The sequence below is a fragment of the Athalia rosae genome, chromosome 6 (genome assembly GCF_917208135.1).
Source record: "Athalia rosae chromosome 6, iyAthRosa1.1, whole genome shotgun sequence".
In the NCBI taxonomy this organism is placed as follows: domain Eukaryota; kingdom Metazoa; phylum Arthropoda; class Insecta; order Hymenoptera; family Athaliidae; genus Athalia; species Athalia rosae.
Window position 1 is genome coordinate 15,945,027 of NC_064031.1, and position 15,352 is coordinate 15,960,378.

A 15,352-nucleotide genomic window follows, 5' to 3' on the forward strand; every position below is an offset into this window, starting at 1 on the left:
TTACTCCTTCTTACAGTCGCGTTTTCTATCAGCGATATCATACAAATATATAATTCGACGATTCGCGATCTGGTAATTGCAGGCCTCCAAAAATTCAGAATGACGTAACAAGATAAATATGCGTACCATCATCTGATTCGAGAAAAATCCTATAGAAAAACGCCGTCGATGTTACCGCGGATGACCCAATTTTGAAGGAAAGAGTGACTCATGTGCGTACGTTTAACGTTCCAAACTCTACAGTATATTCTGCAACGACATGCATTGTGTACGTATAAACATGCACAACGTAGATCATTCCCCTTTGTACATGTTCACGGTGCATGAACTAAGATGAAAGAATACCTATTTCCTGGAGAATCTAATGTCATCTCCTCTTTTGTCTACAAGTTTTACTCTTGTAAAGGAACATAATGTACGCTAAACTTTCTATAGGAGTCCGGAGCGCACTGGAATATCGTCTTCGCATTATTATTTGTATAAGCTGCACCGTTGAGTCATCGTATATATAAGTTTCAGCCAGCCTACTCATTCACCTGGATAACAAACAGTACCCATAGATAAGGATTTCTAGGTACCCAAAAATTTTCGCCGATCTTTGAATCACTTGAATTTCGGCGCTACTGATTACTCCGCACAATGGTAGATTATTTCAATTTTCGAAGAGAATCTTATAACTCGAAACTGGTTCCTATATAATCGTATCAAATTTCACATCTTTGCGGTCACTTCCTTGAACCAAACGAGATTCTAGTTCTTTGACGCGCACGGTCTTGCGGTATTTTCTGTTTTGCGTTACGGTGGGTAAGTTAATTGCGGTTCTTTTCATTCTAATTGAAGTTTTTTTTTTTTCTAAACCGACAGACGCCACGTGCCGTTTTACCGTTTTCATATAAATTTCAGAACAACCAGAATCTAAATTGTACTTGTTTCAAAAATGTATACTATACGTATACGTGTGTAACTTGATTGCCCGCAGCTCTCGTGCACGCCGACAAACCAAATAAACGACGCAAGTGATACTTAATAGTAAGAAAACAGAAAAAAAACGAAAAAAAAAAAGAAAAGATTTTATCAGTTCCAAAGAGCAATTTGTTATCTCAAATTGGGCTCCACGGTGTCAGATGAACGCGTGTCGGCAGATGCTGCTGTGCACGTGTCGGAGGCAGCAGGGGCAACGTGCATCTTAAAATTCTAAAATTGGGAGAAGAGCCCTGAGAAAATGAGGAAAAATTACATCTCCTCTCAAGCCATATCGCTCCCTCAATATCTGATTGTGAACGACAAATTCAGATGATGAAAGGTTTTAATTTGTACCGGCAAAAAGCTTTTCAATATCAAAACCAGCTGTCGAGGCATTCTCACTTCGTCGTTGCTACGATAAAAAAAATTGAGTGAATAAAAGTGATCATATGCAAAGAGAATTAGAAAAAACCTAAGCTCCGAGATGAAAACCTTTCATCTCCGATGAATCTGATCCGTTAGATAATCTAAAAACGAGATTATACTCCCGACTCGTGCGGGTCGCCCTTTAAAAATATCCAATAACAACATGCCGGTCGTCACCTTGTCCGTGTCATATCGGTGGTGAAGGCTTCTAGTTTCCACCGAGTGTTGTAGGGCCGAGGTTCTCGCGTGTGACGTAATTTTAGCCCTGGTACCGTTGATGTTGATTTTTTTTTCCTTATCCGTAGCATCCGCATCGAGATGAAACGCAGGTCGTACGTCATCCGCAGGATCGGTCGCACCGTACTGCAGTATTAATCTTAATTTATTCTCTTCGGTTTTAGTAACTTTGCAATTTGCAATGTCCCCATTTTGTTTTTGCGCTGAACTTATCGCGAATTTTCCACTCTTAGGGGTCGGTATCAACGAATTGGTCAACCCCAGTCGGAGGATGTTCTCCATCTTCCAAGACGGTCCGACTTCGTTACTGCACAATGTCCTCGGCACTTCACTACTAAAAACAAAATGGTCGTTGTGCCGGTCGTTTGACATGTTTAATTTGACTGAGATAAATACGGAATACCCATGTGGATATAACGTACACTTTTGATGCTGTCACTGGTGCTGCAGCTACTGCAACACCAACACCAACATCACCATCGTCCTTCTATTCGCTTTTCTTCTCTTCCCCTGTCTGCTTTTACACGTTCTTAGTTATAACGTGCACTCTGCAGAGTAGTACTGCATCACTGATGCCGGAAAATCTGGCTAGGTACAGCTACTACGAGCACAGGAAGAGAGAGAAGCTGTTGCAGACGCGCAGACTCCAAAGCAAAGATTTTCAAAATGTCTTGTTGACATTTACCCTCGCATTCACCCCCGCCGAAACGATAACGCGGTAAATCGAGTAACGACCTCGTTTCCAGAAAATTAAGGAGAATTTTTTCTCCAATTTTTCATCCCCAAAGATTCACTTCCGAATCGTTGCGCGAACAATTCTCGATGCAATTTTCGTTCTCGCTGGATCCCAGGTTTCTCAATTTTATTTTACATCAACTTTTCAACCTAATGTATCTTCATACATCCCATCTTCACGTCGCACGTCGTCGTTAAGACTTAGGAATTATAAACACGCGTATACGCGTACAACAGAGGTTGCGAGTTCAATTACACTTGATAAATGGAGACTTATTAATCCTGAGACGCGCTTGCGAACGTATAACTATAGTCGTACATTTCGAACACTTCTAGCACACAGTTTTTCAACGTTATCGTATCGACCCACTGACTGGAACAGTGTTCAATATTTGCGCTATTTTAATTTCATTCGATGAACAATAATAATCTTTGAATCATCGGGCAGATACGCCTCGCCGCCGTTCTGATGACATTGCATGGATCACTATAATTCGTCTTTTCTAGAGCAAGACGCTCCGCAGCGTTATTTCTTCGGCATGGTGAACGGTGCGCCGCAGACGATTCTAATTTCTTTCACAGATTCCGAGGTTCACTTCGCAATTAAATGAAAGAAAACCGAGCCGTACGTAAGCCGGGAGACGATACAACAACGATCGCGGATACTACTGCAGATGCGCGTCGTTCGACGACGTTAAAGTGGTCCGTCCAGCAACGAGGGGAGGAGAAGAGATGACACGGTCGCTTTTATATAAAACGAGCGCACGCCGATCACACGTCCTCGTGCTACCGAAATGATCTGGCGTCTGCGGGGATCAACTGGGAAGTGGAAAACTAAAGTTTGCAGGGGATTTCAGGGTCCGGACTCGAACAGCTGTAGGTCTGGCCCCGGCGTCTCTTCGCAGTCTACGGTCCACGCAGCATCACTGACTCACTCCCTAGTCCTCCACGCATCATCTCCTATCTCGTCATTATTATTATTAACTATACCCGTTTCTTTCTATCGCATATTTATACCACGGGGGCCGAACACACCCTCCCTTATTTTCTATCCTCTTTCGTTCGCCCACCCTCGCAACACGAGCTTATACAGTAAACTCGTACATCGTTCGTGTATAACACTGTCGGATTTATTCCCCAAACTACACAGCATGTAACTTCGGATGAATTATTTCATTCCAGTATACGTAACGCAATTTTATATAGCTCGAATGTGTAGTGAGCCAAGTTCGAATTGCCATGCGCAGATATTTTTACAGGTATATCGTATACCTGTATGTACATCTACTTTGCTGCAGCAGAGAACTGCAACTTAACCGCGGTTGCAATAATTTTCTGCACGCGGTACCATCACATGTGGCGTACACGTATACATAATATTCATGACAATATGCGGGTAACAAGTCCGGGTCAAGTACGAATTTCAAGAGGTCTGTACCACGATTATATCTATACCCAATTTTCCTTTGTTCCAGCATACCCAGTTGAGTGAGGATCCATTATCCGGCCGCATGAGTGGCTCCATTTTAAAAAGAAATCCGTGCCGCTCTTTTAGCTGGTAGTTTTTTTTTTTTCTTTTTTGTTCCCCACATTTTTCTTCGCTTCGGTTTATTTCTTCGATTTTTTTTTTGTTGTACGTAGGATGGTGAAAAAGTGACTCGATGGGATACCCGCTCGCTTCGGTTACAAAAATACTTTGATGCGGAGAAATTTCCCTTCGGAAGACCTTCGAAAGATGCAGGAACCTGGGAACCGTCGAATGAACGGGAAGTGTTGCTTCCCAAATTAAGCGATCGAGGACGCCACGTCTATTCTATAAGGGTGCGAAAGGAGGGAGCTGCTTCTGGAAGCGCCGCGGAGGGTTGGCGATCGATAAAACGTAAATAGAAAGTAGGAGAATAAACGCAATAATTCTATCCCTAGGGGGAAAAACGACGAAGCCTGTACTCTGATTATAATATACGCGTACGGAACATCCCCCTGTAAAAAAAAAAAAAAAAGTTTTCGACCTCCCCACCCCCGCCCGTATAACGTATCCGACGAGGATCCTTGGGGTGCAGATCCTGTGGGGGATTCTTGATCGCAGCGACCCTCCGCTGCATCTATACGCTGCCTGCGGAAGGCAATGATCAATAGTTGTTGGCATCCCTTGAGGAACGAACGAACGAACGAACGAACGAACACCCCCTCAGTTGCTGAGTTGCCGCAGGAAAATTGTACGCGGTCATATAGCAACATCGACACCTACACAATCTACATACAGAAGGTTGGGTATACGACGGTGTCGCGCGCATGCTCTGGAAAATATACTTTTGATCCCCCTGCATGTGTCGGTTTATAAATTACACCCTTACATTATGCGGTGCTTCCACATTCGCGTCGTCCACATGGGTACGTGTAAGTCCGTTTTGCCGCGACTGTTGCAGCCAATATACTCATGTAGGGAAACTGCAGACGAACGACGGCGCGTCGTGTCAGCGAACTTTGTGGCATAAATCACCCGACCTTGATCGCGAATACCCCGGCATCGATTGCGGATACAGTCATGGACGATCCTCGGAATATATCCCCTTTATGTTAATTCATTTTAATGGCAATTAATGGTAACGCGACGATTATTCTTCTTGGGTACTTTGAGATGCGGCAACGGCCCTGATCGACGGATATTTTTGGCGGACTGGGGCGCGAGGTATCGGAAAGAAAGAATAAAAGTAACCAGAACGTACATCGTGTTATACTTCGGACGTGAGTTATAGAGAATATATGTAGTATATCGTGTCAGCTGTGGGATCCGATTTAAAACTTTGAATCGAAAGTGAGTTGAATTATTTTTCTTTCAGTTTTCATATCGTACCTCCAGAGTTGTGAAGGAAAAAGTATAAGGTAAACGAGAAAAAGAAAACGTTGAAAATTACCCGAGACTAGAAAGACCGCGAGGAAAAACTTGAAATCCGCGCGAAGGGAATCAAATAGCATTTGTTAGGGAATATAATAATCCGAAGTCTTTCAAGCTAATTGAAACCTCAAGAATAAATTAATTCCCGCTCAACGATCACGACTTCAAAGTGTGTCGGCTGAATTAAAAATAGTTCACACAGTGACCTGAATTAGATGCTATGATATACACGTATATATAATTAATTCGTCACACGGTGAACGGGAAGTCAATAGTTTCTTTTCTTGTTTCAACGAAAAATCTCTCATTTATTTATACATTGCGAAATTTATTTATTGCGTCTATAACATACGTAACGGGAAATATTATCCTGTGTAGCCGAACTACCGAACCGAAGACTTGTAAAAAATGTAAGAGCAAAAAAATGATCGAGTTAACAACGGCGGGCAATAAGGTAGGGAACGATTAACGTTTCTTGTGGTTTGTTTCTGCCAAACTGGCAATGATGAGTCACTCTTTTTAAACACAAGATTTATACACATCTATGCAGACGTACGTACGTATCATAGCTAGTGCGCTCCACATGTGGAAAACATTTCTATCTATCTCTTCTCCTTCTCTCCATTACTCTGTTATGTTAGGTACATACATAGGTATACATGCACATACGTAAATACGTCTAGAGATGTTTTATACGCTCAGCATACGACTCCACATTTACTAGATGCACCCGGTGTATATATATATTCTCGGGGACGTTGCACCGCGCAACTTGCAAGGCGAATGCAGCAGTGCGAGAAACCGCGATAAGCGACCAAGAAGAGGACAGTGACGTGCTACTGGTTAAGAAACTATAAATCTCATTCCTAAACTTACCTCAGACGATTGTAGAAACTGACGATTCTGCCAAGCGATAAGACGAGCGGTTAATTCTCCAGACTGAAATCCACCCGCTCCCGTACAATCGGATCCTGCGCTCGTGCAAATGGACCCAGACGATCTATCCGACAAACTGGAGAGAAATTTCTTTTTATTGGCGATAAAAAATGTTATTGCCTCAATTTTTAATCAAGTATATTCGCCGAATGCTTCTCACGTATAAAAGAAATATGTTTCTCGCATTCATCGTACGTATGTACTTTCACTTACCGACAAATCGCTTATCAATCAATGCCCGAGATTATCGAAGAAACCTTTAATCGGAATCGCGGGTGCGTTATCGTTCTCCTCTAATCGTATGTTTATTTTATCAGATGTCAAGTGTATAAATATCATTGCGTCGATTTTACTTTCGACGTTTAAATCACTTATAAATTAATGGGTGCGCAATATTTTTTAAATATATTTAAATCTCACCTTCGCGGAGCTGCGGTTTGATTCTGTCCAATTTCAAATCTTCTATTATTCTCGCGGTGTCCTAATACGAGGTCGCAGGAATCCACGAGAAACTTTCCTGTAAGATAGAAGGAATTGGAAATATGGATTATATTTTTCAACGTTCAATCGATACAAGAAATTTCTCGATGAGGTGCCCGACGCAGCATTTTAGTTTCAGATGAAAATCAACGAGTCTGATTTTCCACTTTTTTTAAACCTCGCGATCAGGTCTGTTCAGCGTCAAACGGAGCTTTTCAGGGCCTTTTCGAAGAGCTTATAAACCGTCTAGAAACGCCGGACGGAAAAACAAACGTTGTAGGCGTCGTCCCGATGCTGCCCTCGATTGCTGTGACAACGGAGATTCCACAGCATAAACTCTTTGCAGAGATCAAATTAAGTGGTCTCGAAGCTTTCATTTCCGCCTCGTGCCCCATCAAAGCGTAATATTTGCAGGAATTATGTATAAAAGAAAATTATAGTGATCACTTTTCTATAATTTTTATACTGGAGTCAATTTTTCTTTTATTTCCACTTCGTGCCGCTGATAAGATTCTCAGCTAGATCAACATCTTGACCAAGAATTCAGGATAACCACATCCTATTTATACAATCAGGAAGACGAGGAGTGACTGAAAACCGCGGGCTGCTGCAGCGGTAATTTTTTTTTTTCCTTGACATTGGAGATAACGTTAGTGACGAGAAAACTATGAATATAAATTAACTAAGACAGTAAAAGAGTGGCTGGCATCGTGGAGTTTGAATTTACGTACTCGTTGTCGAATGGTTTTTTTTTTTTCCCTCAACTCGCTTTTTTATTTGCTACCGTTTTGTTCTACTGGCTTGGAGCCAATTTTTAATACCGCGTGCAGTTAACCATAAGTTTTTTTGAATCTTCTAGAATTACCTATACACAGGAAGATAACCATAAAGAAGCAATAAAATTTATTTTGTACATAACGTCAAAATGCCGATCTGATTCCATTCGTTATATTATAGGGCATAGTGCGGTTTAAAAATATCCTAATGACCGAAGATAAATTCGAGCATATTTAGAGCTGTATAAATCACAATAACTCCAAATTGAATCGTATAAATTCACGCCGATCACCACGGTCTCGGAATACCTCCCATGAATAATTGTAAAAGTGTTTTATTTACTTACTAAGATAATCCATCGTGTTATGTGAGAATTTTCAGAATTTTATCTCGCACGGTGCCGTAATTTAAACGGTTGAACTTGAGTCGCACTTGAATCCATCGATTTCAGATAGGAGGGAAGAATTTTTTCTATTACCGTCCCGAGAGAAGCCTAACCCAATTAACTATTGCGGTAGTTAACGAGCGCGTTATTTATTTGTTGGTTTTTTTATTATCTTGAGACGTACGTACGTTACCGAAAGAATTTACGATCAACGAGCGCGTTTATCATACGATCTGATTTCGAAACCAATCATTATGGACGTATTGGATGATTGCGACGTAACGAAGACGCGATGAAAATAATATAATTTTGTCAGAATTTTTCATTTCCAATTTATAATGTATAGGTAATCAGTGATTATTTGAACCGGCGATAATTTCACGTAACAGATATTCGTTTTTTTTCGGAATTTCAACGCGTTGATCTTTTTCTGTATATTATTCACGTGGATTTGTTTCGTCTACAGTGAAACACACGCACTTCACGCTGTACAGAGTGTCTAAATTCAGCTACAAACGTTAACATCATACGACTAATTTGTGTCTACACCTATTTAAGGCCCTCCGTTCAATGCTTAGTGACACACGACCATAATTTTTCTGCAACTCCACCGCGAAAAAAGACTCGATATTTTTTATCTCGCCTCTTTTCGCGGTGGAGTTGCAGAAAAATAAAATTCTGCTGAACGATGCGCCCAATTATTACGTTATCGAAATACGATTCTACGTTCTATCAGATTTATGGCGTTGAAATTTTATTTATCGTTAATAAAATTAGTCATATTCAGGACACTTTTGCTCACCATATGTGTATTACTGTACTCTCGTGTGTAGCACACGACCATAGCTACTCTGCTTAATATACTAGTCACAGCTGTGTCATCCATGAACTTCTGCACCCCAACTGAAATACGCTGGTGTAATAAGGATAACATCCGGTGCAGTGTAATGAGTTATCTAAATGCTGCCGCGTAGAACATTGAATTTGTTATTCAAAGATTGGATTGGATGTCCAGCGATAAATCGTTCCGCTTATCCCGCAGGATTCGAACCGAAATTCTAATAATTTCACAACCCCGGAGAGTCGAGCCTTGGTCCAGTCCCGTGTCGCGAGTCAATCAGTTATTTATTTACGTTTGTGTGTAAGATCGCCGGCTCTTGATTGTTCAAAGGATTTTATCCATTGATTCTACTGATTTAGATTCCGTTCCGAATAGCGGATAGACATTTCTATGTACCGTAAAGCTAATTACGACATGGTCTCTTTCTATAGAAGCAAAGTGGTAATTCGCCGGTAGAGCAAAACGCTTTCGACAATGCATTCGCGCCCTATGTATTTCTATTTCTATTTTTTTCCTTTTGTCTATTTGTTCATTTAGTCTTGTCAGCCACTCTTCGCACTGTTTCGTATTAAGCAGCAGCAGCAGCAGCAGCAGCAGCAGCAGCAACAACAACCTAAGTAGCGTCTCTTATACGGCGTCGATCTCGCGGTGCACCATATGGCAAAGTTCCAACGTTGCTTTTTGACTCCAGACAGCCGCAGCCAGACATAGCACTCCAATTCTGCGCTAGTTAAATCAAGGCGAAAGAACGAATACTTTTGCTCCTCCTATCTACGCAGCCGTGCTTTTTTTTCTTGCTTCACACGAACGTGAAATCCACGTGATACCGCTACCGCACCGAGTACACATAATTTCGTAACTCTGGCTAACAACAAGTCAAGACTCACCGTTTTCGTAATTTTTTCTCAGCAGTGTGATGTTGTGATTGAGATCGCAATCGGCGCTGTTCCCATCGTCGAAAAGATCCGATGACAATTGACGTTGGAGCAGGATAGTTTCGTTGGTAAGACCTCTGACCTGGACGAGAAGTTCTTCATAACTGGATACGGGTAACGTCATCGTTCGATCAACAATTTTTTTGCGTCCCTTCGGCTCCCGTGGTTCTTCCTCTTCGCAAGGCCTCACTGCGGCGCCTCCACTCCATCCGGTTCCAGGCCCAAACTGCAGCAGTGAATTTAAACCGAACTTAGATCTGGTAGTTGACCACGGGCAGGATCAAAAAACGCGAATCTCGAACGGACAGAACGAGACCGCACTCTAAACGAACGTCCTGCTTTGACGAGGAAAACAAAACTGAAGAGAAACGTGTTTCAGAAATTTGTCTCTCACCAACAGAAATTGCGTCGTTATACCAGAAGTGACTCAGTAAATTGAACTATTGGAGACACCGGTGAAAAACTACACCCGTCATACCGGTTGACGAATGAAGCAATAATAAATTAACGATCACCGGAGTCTCCGATCTTCTGGAGATGAACCTGGTTGAAATTTGATACGACTGTCGAGCACGTGAAATGAAATTATACGGATACATTGGGTGTGTGTACAGAGGACTTGCACTCGCAGACGTTTGGAACAACACAACTATTGATAACAAATATACAAATCAAAGACGTTGACAACGACGGCTCAACGAACGAGCCACAATCGGCGCACGCCTCGAGAATCGTTAATCAAGAATCGATAATTTACGGCACACCCCTTTATACACAGTCCCATATATCCGTCCGGTCGGTCTAATGCAGCAACGGGAGAATTTTATGCTCCTGTGAAAACCGAATGCGATAAGCCGCCTAATCGTCATTTCTCATTGACCACAAAACCGGAGGGCACCGAAACTCCGGTGATCTACACTTGAAAACTTGTGCAAATTTGTCAAAGCTTAAGAATTTTGTGGGTTTCCCATCACGCTTCACGGAGTAAATTTACTGTAAGGTGTACGGAACACACGCGGGTTATTTCGGATCGATTACTGGGCACGTTGGCTATACTTGCACACACTGTATGTACTCGGGGGTGTATCGGTGTACACAACATATACGTACGGGTTCAAGTTTCATGTAGGTTCATGTATAGAAACACCTATATCTGGATATGCGACGTGTATATCCAACGATCATGGGGTTAAACTGATCTTTGCTGATATTTGCTTCTATGCTCTACCCTTTTCTTTCATTCGAAGGTTTAAAAACGGTCGATGCATTTCGAATTTGGAGAATCAGTCTTTGCGTGTTTCACCCCATGAGTTTTGAAATTCCATGCCTGGAATATAAGCTCGGGGGGTGAGTTTCGAAAAAAAATTCTCATCTTCGCTCTCTCTAGACTCTTCATAGACTCTAGGATTCCTAGGTGGTAACTTTGGTGTACCTAGACGTAGCTGCCACGAAGTAAAGGGCGCATAGGTGTCTCTACGTAGAGGTAAGAGGAAACTCAGAGTCGAGAAGACCTCAACTCGGGAGGCGCGCATGAGTCACTTCGTCATTGTGCAGCAGCGTGATATCGCTATGTGTGTATAATATTTTTACGTACGTAGATAGCGAGTCGGTGAAGGCAGGAGTTCTCAACCGGTTGAATTTATTTGAATTGGCATTAATTGGATCAATTTTACGTTCGCAAATTTGCGAGAATAACGCGACGACTCAGCTATTCGGATCTGCGAATAATAACCATTTTCAATCTGTTCTTCGTACGTAACAAGTTCCACGTGAAACGTAGCCTTGAAAAATGCATCTCTGCGTAATCATTACGTCCTCCCTAATAAGTTTATTGAATTACGATCTAGTTGCGAAAAAATATAGACGTTGTATTACACGATGGTTTCGTTGCATCAGCACTTCATGTTTGCACTTGCTAGGTTTTTTTTTTTTTTTCATGTTCCCTAATCGCGTTGGATCAGAAGAATTTGTCGAGGATATTCGCGTTTCCATTGATTACCTGAAATCTCGCGGTGTTGGCTTTAATCGTTTCTATTAATAACGATCGGATCTATCTTTGAACGAACGGCAAAAAGATGTGGAGAATACGGCGAGCGCGGACAGCTGCGAGAACTGTATTTATATGATATAAGCGAGAGCCATGAGCTAGTCGAAGTAATTTAACTGTAAATAAACTCACTTCGAAGCTCAGCTGTTGTTCTTTGTGGAAACTTGCGAGCATCGGCGTTGGTCCGACCGTAACGCGTTGACGCTACTTTACGTAGAAATACTCTTCTTTGGCGCCGGTAGTAGTTCTACGTTGGCTAGTGAACGATTGTCAAAGGTGAATGCACTATTGATTCGCGCTTCCGTAACTCCAGGACTAGCCTTTCAAGTTCGACCCCTTTTCTTTAGACCGCCAACTACCCAAATCCCTTAAATACCAACTACACGAGGGGCTACGTGTTCCTCGAAAGGTTTAAGATGCTGTTACTTTTTTTACTTTTTCTCTCCTCTTCGATTGGCCACTCACTTTCCTACGACTAGACCTTCGTCCCCCGGATGGTCAATTCGCACACCGATCAATCGCCGAGTTTTTTTTTTTTTTTTTATCGGATATTTGTTTTATTTCTATCAGTTTCAATAACCATATAGATGTGAAGACCGACTCGTAGTAGGACAAGGCGAATGATCCAGCTGACGAGGACGACGCCAAAAAAGGCAAGGAGCGGGTTTTCTTATTGCAATTACGTTTTTGGTCACACCGCCGTACGTTCATCGTTCAATAGCTGAAATTCTTCATCGTTACGCACACACCCTAGCGATTCCGTGTAGAAATTTTTCACTTTCTTCAAACTCGCGAGCTTTTTGGGCTAACGATTTTTCATTTTTCTGTTTCTATGCACACGTAGGACGATGCCGCGGCCGCATTGTTCGTGCATACGAATCACCCCAATCCATCAAAGCGAACCAACCTGCACCCTCGTATTTTACTCAGGAAAGTCGAATGGTGAGCCGCTGCTGATATACGTATATATACCTACCCAGCTACATGTGCGTGCGTAATCTCACCCTCGATTTTTTTATTTTTTTTTCTTCATTCTTTTTTGCGTTCGACTAAAAACCCTTATGTCACCCTTCCTCATCCCCGTTCTCCGGTCTACTTTTAGAGTCTGAAGAGTTTCGTACTTGCTCTCCATGGGTCTTACGACAAAGACAACGCGACTAGCGTATCGTATCAACTATTCCTTGCTGTATGCTGCGGAGCATCGAAAAATTAATAATCAATTTTTCGATCTTCGGAGAAAAACTTAATCTCAGCTGTGGATCAAATGAACCGGAAAAGTTGAGATTTCCATTTTTGGCAGGATGAGATGCCCTTGGCGATAAATCACTCGTAATCCTTCTACCTTGGTTAATCATACCCCGTACAGTCAACCAAGTTCAATAACGTTTTCAATGTTTTTATCCCGGCAGCAGATGCTGATGTACGAATATGGAAAGACCTTGGCAGGAATGTCGACCGGTTTTAAAACGATTGACTCGGTCAACCGGACCGCGAGATTAATCTCTCGCCTCACTCCGTATATACCAGTTATACTCTTCTTCGTTAAATGTACACGTACGACATACCGGATACCAGCTGAATCCTTTGTCGATTTTGCATTTTGTCTGATTTTTTTTTTTTTTTAATATTTATCCACTCGTATCTTCCGGAGAGAGAGAGAGAAAAATATTCAATAAAGACGAGAGGGTGGTAAATTTCACACTTTCATTGATCGACTACGGATATTGTAGAAAGTAAGTAGAGCGTCTTATTATTACAGACTATACGGATTTAATTTTACTCCGGAGGTTGCGGCTGAACTCGTTACTTTCACAGTTCTTAATTGGAAGGAAAGCATCGAATTAACCCGATCTGTTCTGCAAACTCCGATAATTCAAGTATGTAGTACCCAAACGTATACCGAGAGAGAGTATATAAAGTATATAAAGTATACGGAATGGAAAGGTCAGCGGGATCATCGGAGAGTATCGAGAATCCCGTTCATTGGCCTGCGGGCTATTGTTCGGAAGGAATTGCTCCAGCTGCACGATTAAATGGAAGCGAAATTACAGAAGGAACGGGTTCGGTGATCGATTTGAGAATTGTTTGAAGTAATTGTCCGCGCCTCACCCGGAATTCACTTGTCAACCCTACTTTGGCATCTTCGTTCCAAATGAGTTGTGAATTCGCATCGTTGATTCCAGCCTCTTCCCCGAGAAACTCTTAATTACAATTTATAATCACGCCGAGTGATTCGTGCGCTCGGATGGCGCAATTTTTTCAAATTCACGCACGAGACTCGGTGTGTTCGAATGAATTAATTTTAACCTCGGGTCGCTTGAGAATAAAACGCCTGCTTTCTTTTCACCTTTGACACGGATTTTCGGAAAACAAATTCAGGAGTCACGTAGACTTGTTGAAAGTATTATGTACTCTTTGAAAGGAAATAAATAATTCCAGCTCAGTCAGCATTATAGGTACGTGCCTTCGTGGTATAATAGGCTTAGGAATCGCAGTTTTACGATTAGCAGAGGTTGAAGAAGCCTTAGCTTGTTCGTTTTCTCTTACAAGTGCTACAAGGGCACAGCGTATGCTGTGTAATTGCTCTTTCGCTAAAGTCGGACAGAATGGAATAAAGTCTTAGCGATACAACGATTTCTATTCATATCGCGTATGAAGTTTTTTTTTTCTAGAAAATTTTATCTATCGACATCATTACTTGCACATCATACGCATAGGTGGGAAATGAAATTTTTCTCCTACGAGTCAGGGGATCCCTACGTAACAACGATTCCGAATTCCTACATAATCGCTTCCACGATTTCAACTAGTTGAGAGTTCTATAAATATATCTTTTAGAGCCAGAGTATAAGGTGATCTTTGAAAATATGCGGTGTGTGCACTGTACTAGATGAATAGACACGTAGTCATGCAGCAAAAGACACCCTCAAAGAGTATTGGATTTAATGAAACAACAAAAAAAACTTTCAAACATTCAAATTCTTTCTATCTTGCCAAAGTGCATCAATAAAATTATAGTATTTTGTGCACATTCTTATCTTGGGCCCAAAACTTTCCAATCCATGAAAAACTATCAGGTATATAGTGTAGTTGATGAATAATTTTTGTTTGGTATACCTTGTATTTTTATCCAAGACTCCAATATTCTCGTCAGATCTCCGTACGTTCATGGAACAACAATTTTTATCACCAATCGCTGTAGATTTCAAGTTAAAATAGATCACTGAAAATCCGTAAACAAATTGCACGACGAATGTCCGCTCACTGTGCAGTATAATTAATATTATGAAAATATTCTGAACAAACTTTACGATTTACAATCGTTTGACTCAAAAGTCGGCGCTTTTTTGAGTCGCGACGCGGGCCCCGGTTGCATTCTGGTGTCACGCGGTCCCTATACTGGTGTCCGCTTCGGCCCGCGATGTGGCCGAGAACCAGGAGGTCACGCATGGTTTCCCGCCGCGAGGGACGAATTCCCCTCCTAAACCGACGCCCGGCGTCGTAGTTTGCTTTCACTGGCGTCTGCTCCTCGTTTCTACCTTCCACTCTGGGCTCCCTTTACTCTCCTCACTCCTTACTCACTCACTCACTCACTTATACTACCTCACTCACAAACTCGCTTCCAACTTGTGTTTAATATATATGTATATCTGTACAGTGTATGGGGTCTCTTTCACCCCCTGCAACCCTCAAA

The 15,352-nt window shown here is 41.9% G+C and overlaps 1 protein-coding gene across 5 annotated transcripts in view; it reads right to left on the bottom strand.

Annotated features, from left to right (window-relative positions):
- Window positions 1-15,093, bottom strand: part of LOC105688647 — a 28,336-nt gene extending 13,243 nt beyond the window's left edge. For 2 of the 5 annotated variants that reach the window (XM_012405137.4, XM_012405135.4), the window contains exon 1: window positions 1,567-3,504. In XM_012405137.4, the coding sequence (XP_012260560.2) occupies window positions 1,567-1,998 (432 nt within the window). In that variant the 5' untranslated portion in view covers window positions 1,999-3,504. Of the gene's footprint in view, window positions 1-1,566; window positions 3,505-6,133; window positions 6,270-6,613; window positions 6,711-9,563; window positions 9,838-14,775 lie in introns of those variants that run through there. The other 3 variants (XM_012405138.4, XM_012405140.4, XM_012405139.4) reach the window with 3 other exon arrangements.
- Between the last annotated feature and the right edge of the window lie 259 nt (window positions 15,094-15,352).